Consider the following 22,453-nt stretch of genomic DNA (forward strand, 5'->3'; position numbering starts at 1 on the left):
TCCCTTTCCCTTGATTAAAGAGTGATTTTTGACTATTTAATAGTTCTGTGTTTTTCCCAGTCAACAGAAGGAAGGAAGGAAGAAGGGAGGAAGGAGAAAAAAGGGGAAGTAAGTTAGAAAGATTTTTTTTTTTAATAATGAGACTTGTACTCCCACAAATTAAAATTCCTAATTAATAGAATGTTGATGTGGTCATTTAAAAGGAGTAAAAGGTTGCTTGTTGACTAAGTAAAATAGCTACGACTATTTTTTTTTCTCTTCAGTCTTTTCTCAGTCATGTTTGACTCTTCATTACTCCATTTCGGATATATTTGGCAAAGATATTGGCATAGTCCAGTTTATTTTACAGATAAGGAAAAGTGATTTGTCCAGGGTCACATAGCTAGTAAGTGTTTGAGGCCACATTTGAACTCACATCTCCCTCAGTCTAAGCCCAACTCTCTATCCATTGCACCACACCTGCAATCACTTCTACAACAGGAGTCAATCTTTTATTGTGAGGCAGACCCCTTTTGATAGTTTAGTGAATGAAATCCATAGGCTTCTCCAGATAATAGTCCATAGTCCTGATATCAGAATAATGTTTTATAAAGATGAATTTAGAGCTGTGACTTTAAATCTAGATTTAAATGGTCGCCAAATATAATTCCCAAGTCAGTCTGGAAATTTATGGTAATTTAATTAATATAGAGGGAAGGAATTTAAGGAGAAGAGAGAGGGAAAGGAAAAAGAGTTAATTTAAACTGCTCTGGCTCAGGCTGAGCTAGGCAGGAGGTAAAGGCCTTGGCCAAAGGGGGCCTCCCTGAGCCTAAGGGAAAAGGAAGTCAGTCTTATCACTCACCATGAGACCAGCCCAAGGAAGGTGTCTGAGTGAGCTCCTCCAGGCTGAGTTTGAGGATCAAACTGGCGCCCAGGCTGCTCACAGAAAGTGATCAGCCAGATCCAACTTTCCAGGGAAAGAGTTTTTGAGAGATGAAAAAATTCCAAATATACAGACCTTTCACTCTTGTGTCTCCACCTCTAAATTTTCACATCTACCAAACACATCAAAGGCTTTTTCCAGGACTGCCCATACTTTTAGTTCTCATCTTCTTCGATTAATTTATATTTTTTGAGCTACTTCACACTTCTTTGTTAAGTTCACCTTTTGTTAGTTACTTGACCTTTTTGTGATTAATTTAACCTTCATAGTTACTTAACACCTTTTTGTATTAAGGACTAAAAATAGTCTTAAAGTTCCAGCTTCACTATAAGGTGAAAACTAAGTACCTTCATTATTCAATTAGGAGATCACAACTTTATCTTCCCCTAAAATATGTCTAAGTAGGGTGGAGTAATGTAAAGTACTACAAGACATTCCTGATTCTGTTAAAGAGAGTGTCTTCATTGTTACAATCAGGAGGTAGTTGGGGGCAGCTGGGTAGCTCAGTGGATTGAGAACCAGGCCCAGAGATGGGAGGTCCTAGGTAGGTTCAAATCTGGCCTCAGCCACTTCCCAGCTGTGTGACCCTGGGCAAGTCACTTGACCCCTATTGCCTAGCCCTTACCATTCTTCTGCCTTGGAGCCAATACACAATATTGACTCCAAGCCGGAAGATATGGGTTTAAAAAAAAAAATCAAGAGATAGCTAAATCAAATCTTCTAAAGTATGGTCTGAGTAGGGTGAAGTAGTTCTAAAATTCACAGTTGTTAAATGTATAAAATAAAATACAGAGCAGTAACAAAGAAAACCATCTTTAAAATGGAATTATATGTATATATGTATGTATAGAATATATTGGATTATATATGCATTTATGCTATTCATTCAGCCACAAATCCACAGACCCACTAGATGAAAAAACCCTGCTCTAAAAGAACTGCCTACCTAAGGAGTATGCAGGATCAATGCTTTATCTGCATTCATTCACCAGCTTCTCCCTTTTCTATGGAACTGGGCCAGATGGCAGAAGCCTGGAGCACAATGTTGCAATAGATCATTTTAACTTGAGAAAAATCAGTCATTTCTTTGATAAACTGATTCATTTGGACAAAATGATAAACTCTTCCCCTCTTATCCATTCATAATAGTGTAGACCAGATATGGTGACATCCTGAAAAACATAATCAGGTCTAATATCAGGAGTTCCCCTGAATTTGACCTTCAGCTTTCCACTGTTAATTCCTGTAAGGAAGTTTAAGGGCCAGGGATCCCCATCTATCAACAGCAGAAGGGTTGAGGTTGGCTGTATTAACAGTGATAAGGTATATCAGGCTTTCTCTGAACTCAATTCTTCCCTCCCCCCTCCCCAAAAAAGAAACTCAGGCTGTTAATAAGAGAAGCCTACCCTCCAGATTAGAGAAATGCAAATTAAAACAATTCTGAGGAACCACCACACACCTAGCAGACTGGCCAATATGGCAGTAAAGGAAAGTGATAGATGTTGATGGGGATGTGGCAAAATTGGGACACTAATACACTGCTGATGGAGTTGTGAATTGGTCCAACCATTCTGTAGGGCAATTTGGAACTATGCGTAAAGGGCTTTAAAAGAATGCCTACCTTTTGATCCAGCCATACCACTGCTGCTTTGTGCCCGAAAAAGATAATAAGGAAAAAGACTTGCACAAAAATATTTATGGTGCTCTTTGTGGTGGCAAAAAGATGTAAAATGAGGGGGTCTCCATTGATTGGGGAATGGCTGACTAAATTGTGTATCTGTTGGTGATGGAATACTATTGTGCTCAAAGGAATAATGAACTGGAGGAATTCCATGTGAACTGGAACAACCTCCAGGAATTGATGCAGAGTGAAAGGAGCAGAACCAGGTGAACATTATACACAGAGATTGATACACTATGACACAATTGAATGTAACTAACTTTTCTACTAGCAGCAATGCAATGACCCAGGATAATCAAGAGGAACTTATGAGAAAGGACACTATCCATATCCAGAGAAAGAACTATGGGAGCAGAAACACAGAAGAAAAACATGATCTATGATGTGGTTTCATGGGGAGATGATTAGGGTTTTGATGGTAAAAGATCACTCTACTGCAACTATGAATAATATAGATGATAATACAATAATACAATGATAGATGTATAACCCAGTAGAATTACTACTTGTCAGCTCCTGTAGAGGGGAGGGAAGGAAGGGGGGAGGAAGGAATCATGAATCATGTAACCATGGAAAAACATTCTAAAAATAAAAAATAAATAAGTGAAGCCTAGTTTGTGGTTGAAACTCAAAAATCACATTGGCCGTGTTTCCAGTCCATTAATTTGTACTACCTCTCCCAGAGGGAGCCTGACAGTCTTTATTTACATTGTACCTGTGTCAGTCCCTCAACTTCTTTGTTTCCAAATTTCTTTTAATACTAATACTTCTAGCAAAAGATGGAAAAGTCAGATCCTGAATTTTGTCAAATAATTTAACATTATTTACCAATTCATTTCCTATAATGGCTTGTCTACTTGGTTGACAAAATAAAGGAAAAGGAATAACAAACAATAAGAAAACTTGGGCAGATCTTGACCGGAAAACACACAAAAAAAATGCACTTCTGATGTCATTTTCTTTTTAAAAAGCTCTTTATTTTCTCCTAAATCAAATGCTAACTACTATGTTCTATAACTAAAACCTTCCTTATTCTGGTTTCCTTCCCTCTCTTTCTGGACATTCTTCCTCCCCATCCCCATTGCACCCCTTCATTCAGCTCTGCTGAATAGTCAAAGAGGGATAAATCTGGTTCCTCTTAAAATGGACTACTTAACCCCTCAAATTTTTTTGTGCAGAGTCAATATTATGTGATCTCCCCTGTAGCAGGGGCTTAATGAAAGTTTGTCATTCTTCAATCATTTTTCAGTTGTGACCCTAACTTGGGTTTTCCTGATAAAAATACTGGAATGTTTTGCCAGGTCCTTCTCCAAATCATTTTACAGATGAGGAAACTGAAGGGAAAAGGGTTAGCAAAAAAGGGTTAGCCCAGGGTCACATATCTGAAGCTAGATTTGAACTCAGGAAGATAAGTCTTTCTGATTCCAGAAGATATCCAATCTAATGTGCCTCCTATCTGACTTACAGTAAACAAAAGATGACTGACTAAAAATGAAGCTATTCAAATACTACTAATAATAGATAACATTTACTTAGTGTTTTTTTTTAATTTTGCAAAAATCTTTACAAATATATCTCATTTTATCATCACATTAATGGTGGGAGGTAGGTGCTAGTATAAGCTCCATTTTACAGGTGAGAAAACAGAAGCAGATAATTTAAATGATTCATCCAGAGCCACATAGAGGTAGTATGAGGTATAAGCTCACATAAGAGCTGAATTAAAATCTTCCTGATTCCAGATCCCCATGTTCTTTCCATTTACTGTGCCGTCCAGTTGTATTTTGAATGGAGCCTACCTTAAGAAAGAACAAATTAAAGAATTCTAACCGATACTATCTTAAATACGTGTCCTTTTTAAATTATCTTATTTAGGATTGCCATTATAAATTTGTACTTCTAAAAATTTAATTGGACATTCGCTAACTAAAAATTTTCTTTATTGGAATATAATATTTAAAGAAATTAAATTTTATTGGTTATTAGTTATATAGAACTGAAATCTATAGGCATTTAACATTATTTTTAAGAATATAGTTTTATTATCTTGAATTAAAATTAATTTGGTAATTATTTTCATAGAACACTAGGCTTATTGCTACCAAATTAAACTTTTTTAGCCTAGCCATTAAGACCAAATAACTGAAAAGTAAAATGTCATTTTAAGTCAGTTTTCAAGTAAGCAAACATTTTTAAAAGACTTCTATAGGCAGAGTATGGAGAGAATATAGAACTCCTGGTTAAGTTAAAATCCCTGACCTTAAAAAGCCTCCACTTTAGTAGACTACAGTATTCAGATTTTTGTTTGCCTAAATTGATTAACTTTGCCTTACAAATGGTTTTCAGAAACCTAAAGGAAGAAATGAGGCAACTATGGCCAGCTAAAAGTGAGAAAATATTATAGAATGCATTAGTGCAAAGACATTAGATCCAGTAGTAGACTTCAGGAAAGTGAAATGGTATTTTACCAGAATTGAGTACACATAGTCCTTATTCAACAATAAAATGTAATCATACCAAAATGCTATACCCCATATCAGCCTGATTTCAGGGCAAGAAGTTTGTTTTTTACCTTTTTTATTTCTGTGGTAAAGGGAGGGAGAAAAAGCTAGCAAAAACATACCTACTCATAATTGGGGGCATTTATGGTAGCAAATCATCCAAAGCACTAGCACCTGAGGAGCACGCTCTCAAAGACCCTGTTATAGAGCTTGTTATTCCCTTAAAATGTTATGGGTCAAAATCCTACACTTGGGATTTTGTATGCAGATTGCCCGGTGAACAAAACCTCACTAAATAAACATATACTTTCAGTCAAAGAAAAGATCATAAGCTATATGGACTATCAGGAAAAATTCCTAGCTAAGTTCAAACATGCATATTTATCAAAAATGTCTCCTACAAAATGCAGAAAAAAATTTCTTTTTGGATCTCTCATAGATATGGGGCTTTCCATTGAAGAAACAACTGCTACCAATGCAGATCTGCAAATTATATTCTTAGAACCTACTCTTCTGAACGTCTTTCTTTCTCAAGTGTTAGCTAGAAATGGATGTTTTAGTCTCATATTTCTAGGTATCCAGATTTTATATATATATTACATATATATATACACACACACACACACACATACACACACACCATTATTGATGCTTCAATTCCCACTCATGCTAATGTACCTATTTTGATGCCCAAAAAAGTGGTGATTGTTTCTGCTTCTATAGCATCTCTCAAATATAGTCCTTTTTTCCACTCAGGCTCTTATCTACTTCTCACCTGAATTACTACAATAGTCTCTCTTTCTCTACTCCAAGCCATCCTCCTAGATATAAAGGGAGATATTATAAGTAAATTAGAAGAACATGGAACATATTACTTATTAAATTTATGGATAGAAGAATTTATGACAAGAAATGGAGAACATCATGAGATAGAAAATGTATGATTTTATTACATTAAATTTAGAAAGTTTTTGTATAAATAAAAATCAATGTAGCCATCTCCAAACTAAATTCATGCTAATTATTTGTGCCTAACCTGTGGTAGACTTCTGAGTTCATTTGATGTTTTCTAGAAGTTTCTCAAATAAAGGCCTCATATCTCAAATCATAAGAATCTGAGCCATTCTTCAGTTAATAAATGCTGAAAGGATATCTATCAACAGGCATATGGAAGAAGAAATCAAAACTCTAGTCATGTGAAAAAAAATGCTGTAAATCATTGTGATCAGAGAAATGCAAATTATAACAACTTTGAGATACTATATCATACCTAGCAGACTGGCTAAAATGATAGAGGAGGAAAATGACAAATGTTGAAAGATGTGGGAAAATTGTGACACTAACACAGTGTTGGTGAAACTGTGAACTAATCCAAACGTTTTGTGTAACAATATGGAATAATGCCCAAAGAGACATAAAACTATATCTCCTTTGACCCAGCAGTAAAACTATTATTAGGTCGGTTTCCAAAGGTGCTCTGGAAAAAGGAAAAGAGCCTATGTCTTCTATAATTTTAATAGCAGCTCTCTGTGGTGATGAAGAACTAGAAATTGAATGTTCTTCAACTGGGGAATGGATTAATTAGTAGTGATATATGGCTATTATAGAATACTACTGTGCTATAAGAAATGATAAGCAGGTTGATTTTAGAAAAACAAATGGAAAATCTTTCATGAAATAATGAAGAGTGAAAGGAGTAAAACCAAGAAAATGTAAAGAGTAATAGCAATATTCTTTGAAAAGTAACTATGAAAAAATAAGCTATTTTGTGTAATACGAATATTCAACCTGACTATTTTAAAAGACCTATCAAGGAAGATATCTACCTTAAAGCTTCCTCAGAGGGGAGAGAGAAGCTTTAAGGTAGGAAGATAGAGAAAGGATAGAAGTTTTAGATACCACGAGGGGGATGACGGAGTCGAAGTAGAGATATGAGGTGGTAGGAATGAGTCTTTATTAATTATCAATAAGCCACAGCCAAGCTCTGATCAAAGGACCCTTCCAAAGGCTTTTACCAGTCCAGAGATCCAAATTCAATACCACACAGGTCGGAGAGATGATAGAGAAAGATTAAAGATGGAGCCTGGCCAAACCGGCAAGGACAGCCATCAGTGCGAGCTGGAAGGGAGCAAGAGCAGAAGAGAGAAAGGCGGAGCTGGCTGGGCCCTATTTATATGCGAATATACACAGTACATAGGGATGATTACCATTGGTTAATGACAAGGTATAGGTGTGGTTTCTCTTAACCAGGTGAGCACAAAGAAACCAGTGTTCCCCCCTAACCTGGGGAAGCTGGGGTCAAAGGTCAGAGTCTTTCCCAGCCATGTGCAATACTGAGCATGTTCAAGACTGAGCATGCTCTCTTCTAAGACAATCTGTACATACCAACTGTTCCCCTTGCCCATAGCTAGGGGTGGACTGCTACAAAGCTACTCAGAGAGAAGTCATATTGAAGTATGTATTATATCATTTCTCATATATATCTATACAAATGTTGACCTCTAATGCAGGGTTGGGAGAGGGAGATAGTTCAAAAACAAAAACTTATAAAAAAAATAAATACCAGGTATTGAGGCTAGGCTGAGAAGTAGGGGGGTGGCTGATGAATATAGGAATGATAATGCATAACCAACCAAAAATACAACAATTTCAACACCACAATGACAGGGAGAAAGTAATAGAAGTAGTATCTTTCCATGAAATGAGAGGTACATCTGTTTAATTTTGTCTGTGGGTGAGATGCTATTTTTCTGAAATGGCTACTGTCAGAACATAGGGTGGTGGGTGGGAAATGATGTGGGCTTCATTTTCTTGCCTAGCATTTTAACAAAACAATGGAAATGTTATCATCCACCCCAAATGAAAATGACTCAGTTTGAAATGTAGGCAGCTGTAGAACAGTCTCTCAAAGTTCCATAATTAAGGTAATCCACTTAAACATAGTTCTTAAATAGAGTGCCTTGATAACTAAACAGTAGAATTCTAGTTGTTAAAATGTTTTAACCTTTATAATTTTCAGCTGGTAGTATAGATATAGGTTTTATGAAAAAGCACTGACTCAAATGAGAGAACCTAGATTCAAATCACACATCTCATGCTGCCCCTATTGACCTTGTACAAGCTTCTTAAACTTCCTTGGGGCTCAGTTTCCTTAACTGTAAAATGAGGAGTTTAAGGGGCCACTAGGTGGCTCAGTGAATAGAGAGCCAGACATGGAAATGAGAGGTGTTGGGTTTGAATCAGAACTCAGATACTTCCGAGCTATGTGATCATGGGAAGTCATTTAATGCCTAGCTTTTACTGCTCTTCTGCCTTAGAATCGATACTTGGTATCATTTTAACACAAAAGGTAAGGGTTTAAAAAAAATGAGAGGTTTATACCAATGACCTGGCTTACAACTCTATAACTCAACTATAACTACTTATCAATGATCTCTTAATCACCAAATCTAAAGGCTTTTTCTCAGTCTTTATCCTTTCTCATCTCTTCTCAGCCTTATTGTCAGATCAAACTCTTCTTATTTTCTTCCAATCTGTCTTCCCACTCCTTCTCAAGCTCCTTTGCTGGGTCTTCATCTAACATTTACCCACTAACAGTGAATGTGTCTTATTCAAGAAACATCCAAGAGACTAGTGTTACTGGTCTACAATGTTGGAGAGTAAGGCAGGTTATGAAGGGTTTTTAATGCCAAATGGCAGTTTGTATTTCCTCCTAGAACCAGCAGGAAGTCAATGGAGTATATTGAATATTTTTCTGAAAAACTGACATGATCAGATCTGTGCTTTAGGAAAATCACTAATGACTGAATAAAAAATGGATTGGGTGGGGAGAGCAGGCAGATCCACTAGCATTATATTGCAGTAAGTGAGGCTTGAGGTGAGGGAGGGTCTTCCCTAGAACTGTAGAAGTTTCTTTTTTTTTTTATTTAGTCAATTTACTGTAGCGGTTTCATAGAAGATAAAGGGGCATTCAGGAGATGTTACAGAGGTGACATCATCTGGCCTTTGAAACACCTTGGATTTGGGGAGGAGGTAAGAAATCCAGGATGACTCATAAATTGTAAGACTGGGAGAATGGTGTTCTCTGCAGTAATAGGGGAAATGTGTGTATGGTAATGGATTTAGAGGAAAAGATAATGAGTTTTGTTTTGGATATATTGAGTTTAAACACATCTACTAGCAATGCAGTTTGAGATGACTGAAAGGCAGCTGGAGATGCAAGAATGGAGATCAGCAAGGAAAACAGGGCTGAAAAGGTAGATTGGAGAATCATTCATCAGCATAAAGATGACAAATAAATCCATAAGAGCTTATATCATCAAAAGAAGTAGTATAGAAGGAGAAGATGACCAGAAAGAACTCTGACGAATATCCTACTGTTAGAGGGAGTGATCTGGAGGGGGATCCAGCAAAGGAGACATAGAAGGAGCAGTCAAATAAATAGGAGAACCAAGAGAGAGTTATCTCTCAAAAAGCTTGAAAGAAGAGAATATCAAGGAGTAATCAACAGTGTGCAAGTCTGCAGAGAGATCAAGGAGAATGAGAATGGAGAAAAGGTCTTTGGATATGGTGACTAAAACATTATTAATTTTGGAGAGTTTCAGTGGAAGGAAGCCTCGTGTAGCATCCAAATCAGTGTCTCAGTTTCCTGATTTGTGAAATGAAAATAATATGTAATGAAAATAATAATAAGCATCTACCTACCTCTCAGGGAGAATATGAGGATAAAATGAAACTTAATGTTTAAGTTTCCATCTTTTCTCCCTACACAGTGACAACCATTATTGTTATATTAGACCTTGATAAAATTTTAACAAAATGAGAAGAAATCTATCTCAGAAACCATTAGTAATTTGTTCTCATATATATTATTTCCACTTCAAACATTAGATCAGTAGTTTAGAAAATCTGGAAGAACTCAAATTGCTTTTTATTTTTCCCCTCTGAAAGTGATGGCAATATTAAAATTTTTAAGGAAGCAGAATACTACTCAAATGTTCAGGCCTCCAGGGCAGAAAATCTGTGTCAGTCTTACTTTGCTTTCTAAATATGGAAATCTTCTATATCTATTCCTAGGTAACAGGGGAAACATTGAATATTATAATGGTGACTTTAACATATTTTAGGCATTGCCATTTTTAATTTTTAAAATTTCAGTTAACCTTTTTATCCAAATGGATTTTTAAGGATAAATATTTGCATTAAATTTAAGTCAAGATGCATTTATTAAGCTTATATATGCCAAGTATATTGCCACATATATAAAAAATATATATCCCAAGAAAATGGTGTTAAAGAATATATGTGGAATTAACATTTGGATCTCACAAACTCCTATTTATAATATACAGTATTGTTGTTTAATTACAGTTAGTAAGATCAAAACCAAAATAATTTTATTAAGGATACTAGGTTTTAAAGCTAAAAAAAACCCTAGAACCTGTCTAATTCAATTCCTTCATTTTATAAATCAGGGACCCGAGGCCCAGATAGATTCGGTGATTGTTCAAGGTTTTAGAGCTAATAAATGGAAGGGATAGAATAAGCCCAAGGTCATCTGATTCCTAGTGAAATTCTCCTATTTTCAATTTTGCAGTTCAAAAAACTTCACATTCTTTATGATTTTTATTGCTTTTTCTCCTCTGACTCCATCTCCTCCTAATAATGATCATACAATTCTACATCACCTAGATCTTCCTCTTTACCAATAAAATCTTCACTGGATGACAAACAGGTCATCCTGTATAGTCTACATGCTGGAGACCATTCCCTTGAGGGACATATGAGGCCTTTGTCATTCAGACTATTACTTGAATCTGGATAGATGACATTGAAACCTCTTACCAGGGTCAAATGTTTTCTAGATTGGTTTTTAGCCCAGTGAGTTTTGTCCCCATGACAGAACAGTCCCAAGAATATTTACAAACTGCTTCATCTCTATTTCTTGCATAAATCATACTTTTCCTTTTTTAAATTGAAGATTACCAGTAGAAGTCATCTCCTAGCTTTCAAATGGAAGTAATCTTTTGAAGAGTGGAGATTACCCACAAAATAATTGGAAAAAAGGGAAATATTGTCACTTCCAAATCACTTCTTTGTAAAACTATCTTAAGCAAGTGAAAAAAGAAGTTGGAGGGGAAAACGGCATTTCCCCTATAATGGAAAATATGCCTCTTGCTAAACTAAAGCCCTTACTTTCTTCAAAGAAGTCAGGATGAGTCACAACAGTCAACACAAAATAGTCAGAATCTGACATGTGATCAAGCAGATATTAGCAAATTGGAAAACGAAGCCTATGACTAAAAATTATACTAATTAATCTCTTCATTATGTAATCAATTCACTTGAAAAAATTAAGGAAGCATAAATATAGATAAGAATCATCAATCAGTTACCCATATAGGAATATAGCACAGTGCTTGGTTCACAGTAAGTACTTAATAAGTGATTCTTCATAAATTCATCCATTCATCCTTCTACCCATTCACTAAGGAAGAACAGTTTTTTCTTACTTTATGTATTCCTTCTCTTTTTGTCCTTCCACATTCTCCATTGTCCCTTCATGTGAGTTGTTAAGTATCATGTCTCCAAGTAGCATGCTGCCACATTTGAAAATGCAATACACATTTATTGGTCAGTCAAAAAACATTTATTAAACACCTTCTATGTACCAGGCACTGTGCCAAGTGGCAGGGATATAAAAAAGAGGTAAAAGACAATCCCTGGCCTTAGGAAGATAAAACTCTAATGAGGAAGATAAAATGCAAGCAAATATGTACCAAAAATCAATATCCAAGATGAATTGGACATAATATACAAAAAAATTAATAATAATAGTATTTACAAAGCACTTATATATCATGCACTACACTAAATACTTGATCCTCAAAACATCCTTGCAAGGTAATTACTATCTCCATTTTACATTTGAGGAAACTGAGACAGAGAAGATAAGTGACTTGCCTAGGGTCACACATCTGGTAAGTGTCTGAGGCCAAATTTGAACTCATGGCTTCTTGATAGCAGGCCCATTGCTCTAACTACTGGGAAACTTTGCTGCCTCATTAGAATTAAAAAGGAATCAAGAAAGAATTCCTTTAGATAGACTATCAAATATAGGAGCCTTCAATATTCCTGAATGCTGCCTAAACCAAATCAAAACATAATTGGGAAATAATTAACAAAATAAAAATATAATAAAAATATATCATATTACACTAAAAATTGTCAATATGTGGACTAAAGGGTTTCTATTGGAGTTTGACACGACTCATAGCAAATTAAATTTTTATTGGGACTTAAAGGAAGCCAGGAAGGTTAGTAAGTGGAAATGAAGAAGGAGAGCATTCCAGGAATGGGGGACAATGAGAGAAAAAAAGGGTCCCATACAAAGGAGGTACTGTGTTAAGTAATGTCTAGCCCATAACAAGGAGCTTAATAAATGCTTGTTTGTTTGCCAGTTAACAAAGTCCCTGAGAGTTTACAATAAAATAGCTGAGGTGTGGTAAGAGCTCTGAAGATAAAGAACTTCAAAGCCGGACGATCTGAGTTAAAATTGTGCCTCTATTCACTTTTGTTTGCAAGCAACTTTTCAAGTCAGTATGTTTCCGGAATATATGATGTCAGTATTTTCTCAACAGAAATAAGGAAATCACATGTGATTGCTTTTCTTGTTATCTCAAACCAGTCTTACATCATATTTCTACTGTACTTTTGCCTACAGCGTTACTGCAGACTTCAAACAGATAGTATTTTCTCATTGAATTAGTGTCACCTTTGGGGTTTTCATTCATAATAGATTCATAGCCTAGATGAATGTCCGGGTTTTGTCCTATTTTATTTCTTTCCCTGTATTTCTTTTTTGGTGATATCATCAGTTCTTATGGGCTTATTTATCAGGTAATGGATAAAGGATTAGACTTGGAGTCAGAAAGAACTAAATACAAATCTAATCTAAAACAATTACTAGTTGTATAACCCTGAACAAGTCACTTAACTTCTTTTTGCCTAGGTTTCCCTCATCTTTAAAACAATTCTTCAGAATTAAAGTGGATAAAATGAGAAAATATGTGTATAGTGCTTTGCAAACTTTAAAGTTCCATATAAATGTTAACCATTATCAAGTTATAAAAGCAAAGATAAAACAATTAAAAGCACTTAAATTTTTAAACAGTAAAAGTGTCCACCAAGTTCTATAAAATAAGGATAAATGTGGAGTAAATTATGACTATTTGAAACTTTTGGGATGAAACATTTTGAATAGTATATATTTTCCAGACAAAATAAGATTTGTTCTTTAAGCAACGATTTCAAGATATTTGTTTTTTTGTTGTTTAGTCATTTTTCAGTCATGTCCAATGCTTCATGAACTCATTTTGGGTTTTCTTGGCAGAGAAACTTAAGAGTAATTTGCTATTTCCTTTTCTAGCTCATTTTGCAGATGAGAAAACTGAGGTAAAATGGGGCTGATGTCACACACAGATAGTTATGTCTAAGGCCAAATTTGATTTAAGATGAGTATGACCCTAGGGCTAGTACTCTATCTACTGGACCACCTCAGTAGCCTTAAAATATTTAAACATTTGAAAAGATGTAATGTCTTTTCTATAGTGTACTGCAAATTTTCCTGGATTCTTAAGCTAAATATGATGATTCAAGGTCATTATTAGGGGAACATCAATTAATATACTACACAGAAATACTACGGTACCCTTAGCTAAGGCTTGCTGAGTTACACAGGATGACTGACTATTAAAAGTGGAAGTACCATTCATTACAGTTGATCTAACCCAGTCCCTTCATCTCCAAATAAGGAAAGAAGACTCAGAGAAGCAACTTGTTCAAGATTATAAAGATAATGCACACCTCTGTAGCAAACCCACTTCTTTCTCACTACCTTATCTGCTATTTTAAAATCTATGAACCAGGAAAGCAGATGATATAGCTTGTTATAATTACATCTTATATAAAAGTACTTAAGACTATGAATGGGGATTGTCAGGGTCTTCTGTGAGTAAAAGACTTCAATGGCTGTGTAGAGGATTTTTTTTTGTTTTATTTTTTTTTTTGGATACTTAGACAAAAGAATATAACCTCTTCTTGATACTATAACCATGTGGAATGGTCCCTTCCCCAACTCTGAGATCACCTTCACTTTACACTGTACATTTCCTATTCATGACTATTTACATGTCAATGTCCCAGTTTGAACATGAACTCCTTGAGGGCATAGATCATTTTGTTTTTCTCCTTTCCTTGTATCTCTACTATATAGCACATCACATGGCTCCTAGGAAACACTTAAATATTCATGGACAAAGACTTTATCATTGAAGGTAGACTTACTATCGGACCAAATAAAGATGATCAGAAAACGAGTGGTATTTTATTTTACTTAATTTTACTTACTTACTTAGTTACTTTTACTTACTTACTTAGTTATTTTACTTAATGTTTTGTTGATAACTATCAGTGCCCTTCACAGGAAAAGCAGAAAAAATATTTAGCAGGACATTAATTGGACTTTAAATAACTCACAGGATTGCTAAGATATGTATATAAAGTATTTTAATAACAGCCAATATTGCCTTCTGAAGGAAAACAAGAATGATAAAACGAGATAAACTAGTTACACTGCATTGTCTAGTAGGTACTTCATATATGTTAAATTGAATTGACTGGAAATGAGTAGGTACATAAGGACTTTAAGAGTTCCTTATTTTACAGAGATAAGAGAGGGGGAAATAGCTAATCCTGGTCACACACAGTAACAAGAGTCAAGATTTAAACACAGGTCCTCTTATCGCCTAGTGTAGTTCTCTTTCCACTATATTACATTAATTGATTGTAGGAAATGAATGGAACAACGGCAAGGAATTTGCCTGTATTTGGACTTTGGATACACATTTAATTATAATGATTCATTCATGCCCAGAAAGTTGGCTCAGTTTTAGAAAGTTAATGAAAGCATCAAATCTACTATAAAATTATTTCAGTCTCTATTTGGGGCTAAAAAAGAAACATTGCTTAAAGATTTACAATGCAATCAAAGTATCATTTGGAAAGAGGGGTGCAGTAATTTTCTTCTCGTATGTTACCTTCACTCAACATGATCTCCTTAATTTTCTGAGAAATCCCTGTGTAAAAACTATGTGGGAATTACTCTAATTTGTAAATCACCCATCATTTATACAACATCGTTTTGTTTTGTTTTTTAAATCCTTACCTTCCATCTTAGAATCAATATTGTGTATTTGTTCTAAGGCAGTATTTGTTCTAAGGCAGAAGAGTGGTTGGGGCTAGGCAATGGGGGTTAAGTGACTTGTCCAGGGTCACACAGCTAGGAAGTGTTTTAGGCCACATTTGAACCCAGGACCTCCCATCTCTAAGCCTGGCTCTCAATCCACTGAGCCACCCAGCTGCCCCCTATATAACATCTCTTTCAAAAACACCAAGTAGTTTTGCCCTGTTCTCCTTCATATAACTGCTTATTGGGGAGGTCAAATGTTTTCTAGCTTTTCTAATCTGAAATCCAGAGTTCTTTTCCTTTAGAACAGCAGCCTATAAAAATTAAGAATTACAACCTTGAACCATCAATGAAGAGCTTGTTCCAAGGAAACCACATGGTCTTTCAGGTTCCTTCCTGAAATGCAGCCTTGTTCTTTTAAAGGTAGAACACATTGTGATAAATGTTTACACTTTGGTCTTGAAAATGATAAATGCCAACAATACTATCTTTTTAATTACTATATAATTACTGTTTGGAATGACAGTCTGAAATTCCTTATGTTCCATCCCCACCCCAACCCCAAATATTCCAAATCCATTTTGGATTTTTTTTCTCATATTCTTCAGGAATGTAATGCCAACTTATACTGAATTTCCTCAAGGAATAAACTGATTCCTTTGTCACAAAATGATGTGCTTAGTTAGCACATCAAGTATTCAATGATGTTAATAGAATTCAAATGAAAAAAGTATTCTTCTAGGTACCATGGTTAGGACAAATTGAATTGGACTGGGATTTGGGAGGCCATTCAGTAATTTGCTCTGCTCTTCAGTAATTATATATCCTTGGGCAAATCACTTAACCCACCTTCAATACTTTTATCTATACCTAGCTCAAATGTTAATTTCTCCATAAAGGCTTCCCTGATTTCTGTTGGTAACATCTCCAAACTCCATATTTCATTTTCACTTTGTTATAAACCATTCTAAATCCACTCATCTTTTAGTACTTCATGTCATAGTTATCTGGGTATGTATGAATGCATGAAAAAGTATTTATTACAGCTGGGAATACAAATAGAAAAAAACAAAATTGTCCCTCCTTTAAAGGAGATCGCATTCCAAGAGTAAGTGATGAAACATAATCGCTTCAGAACAGTAAGTCACACACACACACACACACACACACACACACACACACACACACACACACACACATTCCTACTTTAGACCAGAAGTAAACTCTTATAAGAACAGAAACTCTTCACTGCCCCACCCTACCACTTACAACCCCCAGGGTACTTAACAATGTTTGATGAATTGGATTGCTTAAGGTCCTTTCCATTGATAAATATTTTATGATTCTATAGTAGTTACATACATAAAAGAAGTTAATTGCCCAAAGACTCAGTGTGAATAAATTGTTATTGTTAGCTACTGGTGAGGGCAGTGTTATATTTAAATTTTAACAAAAGTCACATCCACTATCTAAAGCAAGGGTTCTGAATCTTAGGTTAATAGATGCCCCTTTAACCAAGATTTCATGAATAGATTACAGCTGGGGAAGTCTTGAATTCAGATCTGGAAATTTTTTTAAAACATTATTCAGAGAAGGGATTCTTAGGCTTCATCAAACTACTAAAGGGTCTATTAAAAAACAACAAAAAAAAGGGAAAGGGAAAAAAGTTAATAGCCCCTGAATTAAAGGTTTATAGCCAAACAATAAAAAAAAAAAAAAACACAACATTTCATCACCAAAGTTTCTTTCCTAATGAAACACAAAATGAGTCTAAATACTTAAAGTTGTTACTATGGGCCATCTAGAAATGTTCCCTTGGACAAACCCTTATATTGTAATTAACATCAACCATTCTGACTTCTAACATTTAGGGGAACAAAAGACAACGAAGTTTATAATCCATATGGAATTATTACTCCTAGTCATTTAGTCATAAACAAAGTGCCCTATTTTTCTAGGTTGAAGATTTCAGAATGTTAAGATTCCTGAAGTGGAAAAAGCTCTGGTGTCATATTCAGGGCCCAGCATAGACTCTAGGGAACCGCTATGATTAAAATATGGTAGTTGCCCTCCATGCTGCTGGCCTAAGAAGTTAGGGAAGTAGCCCAACTATTCCCTAAAGTCCCTGTTAATCATTTTAGTCATCTATCATGTAATAATTTATCTAAATTATTCCTGAAATTCTATGAAAAGTATTCCCCAGAATATCTGAGGGCAATTTCAAGGGCAGAGTGGCTTATATGAACCACAAGATACAGTATATGTATCTTTTGATTTTATATCATATATATAATCATACACATATATGGAGTAATATATAACACCTAGGCATATTTTAACATTCCTTTCCTTATTCATGATATACTTTGACCCTATCTGCATAGCTTTGGACAAAAAAGACACTATGACAGGGATGCTTAACTGTAGATTCATGAACTTTTAAAAAAATAGCATTTTGGATAACTGTTCAATATAATTGCTTTCCTTTGTAATCCTGTGTTTTGTTTTATGCATTATTTAAAACATTACTCTGAGAAGGGCTTATAGGCTTCACCAGATTGCCAGAGGTCCAGAACATAATAAAAGGTTAAGAACTCTTTCTCTAGGATACTATCTATTCTGACTAAGAGAAAATAAATATTTTTTAATCTTGCAATCATTTTCATTACTCAAGAAATTTCTGTTAGTCTGATTCCTTCAGCTAAACTCTATGACCCTCCTTTCTTTTCACTATGAAGGTTTGAGGAAAGTTGTACTTTCAAAGTTTGTATTTCAATGATCAAAAATATCAAAACCAGCAACCATGTATGGATGAGTTTTGTTTTATAAATGGTGTAGTTTCAGTTTGAAATTTTTTTTAAATCCTCTAAATGTCTGTGAAACAATTTTTTGAAGTATTCCCTTATTTTAAGCTTGTATTGGTAATGCCACTATTATAAGAAACTATTACACTAGTTAAGTTTATCTTTAAGTGCTCCCTATAACTATTTCTGAAATATATATATCTGTATATATACACATATATACACTGGAAAACTCAATCTATTTTGAGACCTTACAAAAGGAATTTCCTTTAAAAAAAGAATTGGAGACAAAATTAGCTACTAACAAATTGAGCATTTCCAAGTTCAGGAAAAGTATCTCCAAGTTTGGGGAAATACTACTCTATTAAAATCTTTAAAATGTAATTTTTTTTAGTATCTAATTAGATGTAGAAAATTGTGTCAAATCCATGGAAGTAATAGATCAGTCATATAAAATCTCACATTTAAGAAGAGAAACTGCAAACAGAACAAACTAGCTCCTTCCAAAGGAAGACAGTAAGAGAGATGTTTGCATACTATAAACCTGAAATTCTTTTTTTATTAGCCAAATTTGAAATGCTAATGGTACTATCAAAATGCTGGAAGTAATAATTACCAGCACTGTTTCTTTATAAACTAGCTGGACTGAAACATTCTAGTTCATTTGTAGGCCTCCAGAAGGCCCACAGAAACAAACATTTCCACAAGGAAGCTTTTCATTGATAATTTGTAATGAATGTATCCAAATGGAAAAGGATGCTATTTTTCAAGGGGACAAGGGAGTAAGGTCAGATAAGGATAATGACAACATCAAGTTACCTAAATGAAAGGCATGGGAGGAGAAAGGAATTCAGTTCCTTAGATACCAAGCCTTCTTGCTTTGGATTAGATGTAACAGTTTTTTAAAGGCTTATAAAGAGAAAAAAAAATTGACTCTACTTGCTGCAGGATAACTGGTAAAGTCACTCTAGAGTTCTCATATCACTTCTTCACATTGTAAAAATTATTCATTAGCACATCTAAAATTATCCAAGACTTATGCTCATCTCTAAAACCAGGTTATACTTTAGGGGGAAAAAATAAAAAACAACCTCAAATCTCTCCAAAATGACAAGATTTGGGTTGGACTAGGTGACCTCTGACACCTTTTCTAACCCTAAAACTATGATTCTCTTTTAAGTTCAAAGCCTCTGAGGACAGAGATTTGAGAAAGGGGGAGGCAGGTGTTAAGGAAGATAGAAATATTAATAATATGTCAAATACTGGACTGAAGAGTTTCAACACTAATTTGAGATTCAATAGACCTAAGTTCAGATGCTAACTGGGCCATTAACTTACTTTGTGTCCTTAGATAAGTCATATTCCCTCTTTCCTTCAGTTACCTTATCTCAAAAGAAGAGATTAAATGAGATGCCCTCTAAAGTCCCTTGCAGCTCTGGTGTTTTGATTCTGTAGTAAACTCTGGCTCTGGGTAATTGCAGCATTCTTCATTCATTCAACAGCAGTCCAGCCCAACAGTTCTAGGGTCATGTCCAGTCTATATTTTTCACCTAATGAAGCATCTCCACTTATGAGCCACTGGCCTAGTTGTGCAGTGCAGAGGATAGTTCAGAGTTTAAGAATAACCCAGAATATCCAAAGCTAAAAATTGCTGAATCAGTTATGTGCCCTCATTTCGACAGTTCATGAGCAATTAGATAATTCCTCTCCTACACGCAACTTTGAAAAGAAATCAGTCTCTGTAAACCCCGTCTCCAGTCAACTATAAAGGCAAAGCCTGTGTCATCCAAGAAAACTCTCACCCATAAAATAATAATAAATATTCTAGACTTCATGCAACATCAAAATGTTTTTTGTATCGTTAAGGATCATCAAATACTGCCCCCCTCCCGCCCCCCATAATGGGCGTCTTGGCTTTCTGTGTTGGGATAGAAAAGATGAGATCACTCCCACTTTCTAAATTTCAGTGAGTCTATGGTTCTGAGTCTGTCTTTCCTAGGTTCAGGAAGCTGTAGTTTTTCACCCAACCGTCTGGCGTATGCAACCCTAAAAGAATGCAGCAAGCAGAAAGAAGCCCCAACAACCACCACCCAGGCAAAACATTTGTCTAGTTTTCCCCACAGTGGAGAAGCATCGGCACCAAACGCCAGCTAATAAAGCTCTTGGACAGAGCCGTCAGATACCAAGCTTTCCGGTGGTTTTTCGTGACCACTCAAGAGTCACCAAAGCTGAAATCGGAGCACGGCCAAGAAGCCTGAATATGGGGGAGGGAGGATGCAGGGAAAGAGTGGAGAGCTCCGGACAGAAGGAGGAGGGGGGAGGGAGGAGTGGTGTGGATGAGGAGGGATGTCCACAAAGTGGGAGGGGGTCAGAGGAGCCTGGGGAGTAGGTAGAGGGGGGGCTATGTAAGAAGAGGCCCCAAGGCCTCTTACAAGGGGACCATTGCTTGAGGCTCACCCGCTGGGAAGGCGGTAGGTGGCCCAGGCCTCCCTACCTGTGGTGGAGAGCACCGTGCTGGCGAAGAAGAGGGCGGAGGTGAAGTCCCAGTTCCAATTTCCCGAGGCGTTGCTGAGAACAGAAACGCCGTAGTTGCTGGCCTCCAGCACCCGCACCAGGAATTGTTCCAGCTGCTGCTCCGATAGACACTTGTGCTCCTCCAGGAAGCGCTGCTTCAGCTTGCGCAGCTCTTGGCGCAGCAGGTCCTCGTAGGGCAACTCCACCGAGGAGAAGACCACAGCGCCGAACACCAGGTAGAGCAGGTAGCCCAGCACCAAGAATGCGAAGCACCAGGCAGAGCGGTGTCTCTCCACCAGCCGCACACAGGAGCTGCCGGCCAGGGACTGCAGCATCTTCCCCGCGCGCCGCCGCCGCAGCCGCCGCAGACCCCAGGAGAGCGCGAGCCGGCCGTTTGGGAGCCCAGCACACAACCCAACACACACACACACACACACACACGACCGCGCGCGTACACAAACACACACAAGCACACTCCCTCTCTCACGCGTGCACAGCTACCGACACTCTGGCACGCGGGTCGTGAGGAACTGTGGTGGGAGGGGGTGAATCCCTCAATGAACTCCGAGGCAGCCCGGAGTCCGCCCCGGACGCTCGCGGTCTCCTCTAGGGCGGCCCCTCTCCACTGCCACCCACACAGCCGGCCTCTCTCAGCCCCCGCCTCCCGTTTGCAAAGACAGCGCCCAAAGTTTGAGAGGCTTAAATGAAGGTCCTCTCTCTCCTTGCTCCCCTTTCTTCACCCTCCCCCTTCCACTCCCGGCTCTTGCTCCCTTTGTGCACTTGAGTTCTCCTTGTGATTGGCTGGCTAGTGTTTCTTTTTTCTCTTACTCGCTCGTTCTCTCGCTAGCTCTCCTTTTCCTGTTTCCTTTCAGTATAAAAAGCCCGAAATGATGTGGCGCTGACGTGGTTCCCCGGCTCAGGTAACCAGCAAGTCGAATGAGTCTGTAGGTCTGGAATTGAACTTCGCCAAAGCTATAGCTCAAGCTGTTCCCTGAAAAGAGAAAGTACAAGCTCTCTCCGTCCTCCTTTCCTCCGCCCTGTTAATTGCTCACATACTAAGTCCCTGCCAGCTTACCTTTTCTGGTTCTCCACCCTGTCTTTGGGACAAATAAAAAACTCTCTATTTGATAAACAGTAGGAAAGGAAGGGACTTTGCCAAAAGCAATAGCATCACACTTCAAGGGAAACGCTCTACCTTCTTTGACAGAGCACCCTGTGTTCTGTAACCTACTCTTTTGTTTCCAAAGTAATTTACTTCAAAATATTGATTGAACTAAACGTAGAAATTCTGTTTCTGCTGCTTGGGGGAGGGGGGGAGGATGTCTGTATCTGTGTCATTTTAACCTACTTATAGTAGAGCTGGAAAAGATCTTCGAGATCCTTTACAGATGATGAGGAAATTCAGTGTAAAAGGAAAGGTTTTGAAAGTTCACCTTTCTTAATTCTAACACTTAAAAAAAAAAACCCTTTGCATTCAGTTGGAATATAAGCTCCTTGGGAACAGGGACTTTTTTGGTTTTTGTTTTCTTTCTGACATCCTGCTCCACATCAGCAGTGATTGATATGTGTTGAAAGCCTGGCCTCAGAGGAGCTATGAGAAAACATGTCCCTTAACTCCTTAGTAGAGTTGGGAAGCCCACAGGTGTGGAACATTACATTTATTTTCAGATTTTTTCAATTTATTGATGGATTATTTCCCCCCTGTTCTTCCTCTTTTTCCCTAAAAAATGTTATCTAATTTGACTCTTAAGAAGAGGAAGGGAGATTTAGGTCATACAAAACCTA

The 22,453-nt window shown here is 36.8% G+C and overlaps 1 protein-coding gene across 1 annotated transcript in view; it reads right to left on the reverse strand.

The window, feature by feature from the left end:
- Window positions 1–21,774, reverse strand: part of KCNK1 (potassium two pore domain channel subfamily K member 1) — a 61,836-nt gene extending 40,062 nt beyond the window's left edge. Inside the window, exon 1 of the mRNA XM_001368981.4 lies at window positions 20,649–21,774. Coding sequence (XP_001369018.1) covers window positions 20,649–21,003 — 355 coding nt within the window. The 5' untranslated portion in view covers window positions 21,004–21,774. The remainder of the gene's footprint in view (window positions 1–20,648) is intronic.
- Window positions 21,775–22,453: the final 679 nt, after the last annotated feature.

This window comes from Monodelphis domestica, chromosome 2 (genome assembly GCF_027887165.1).
Source record: "Monodelphis domestica isolate mMonDom1 chromosome 2, mMonDom1.pri, whole genome shotgun sequence".
Lineage (NCBI taxonomy): Eukaryota > Metazoa > Chordata > Mammalia > Didelphimorphia > Didelphidae > Monodelphis > Monodelphis domestica.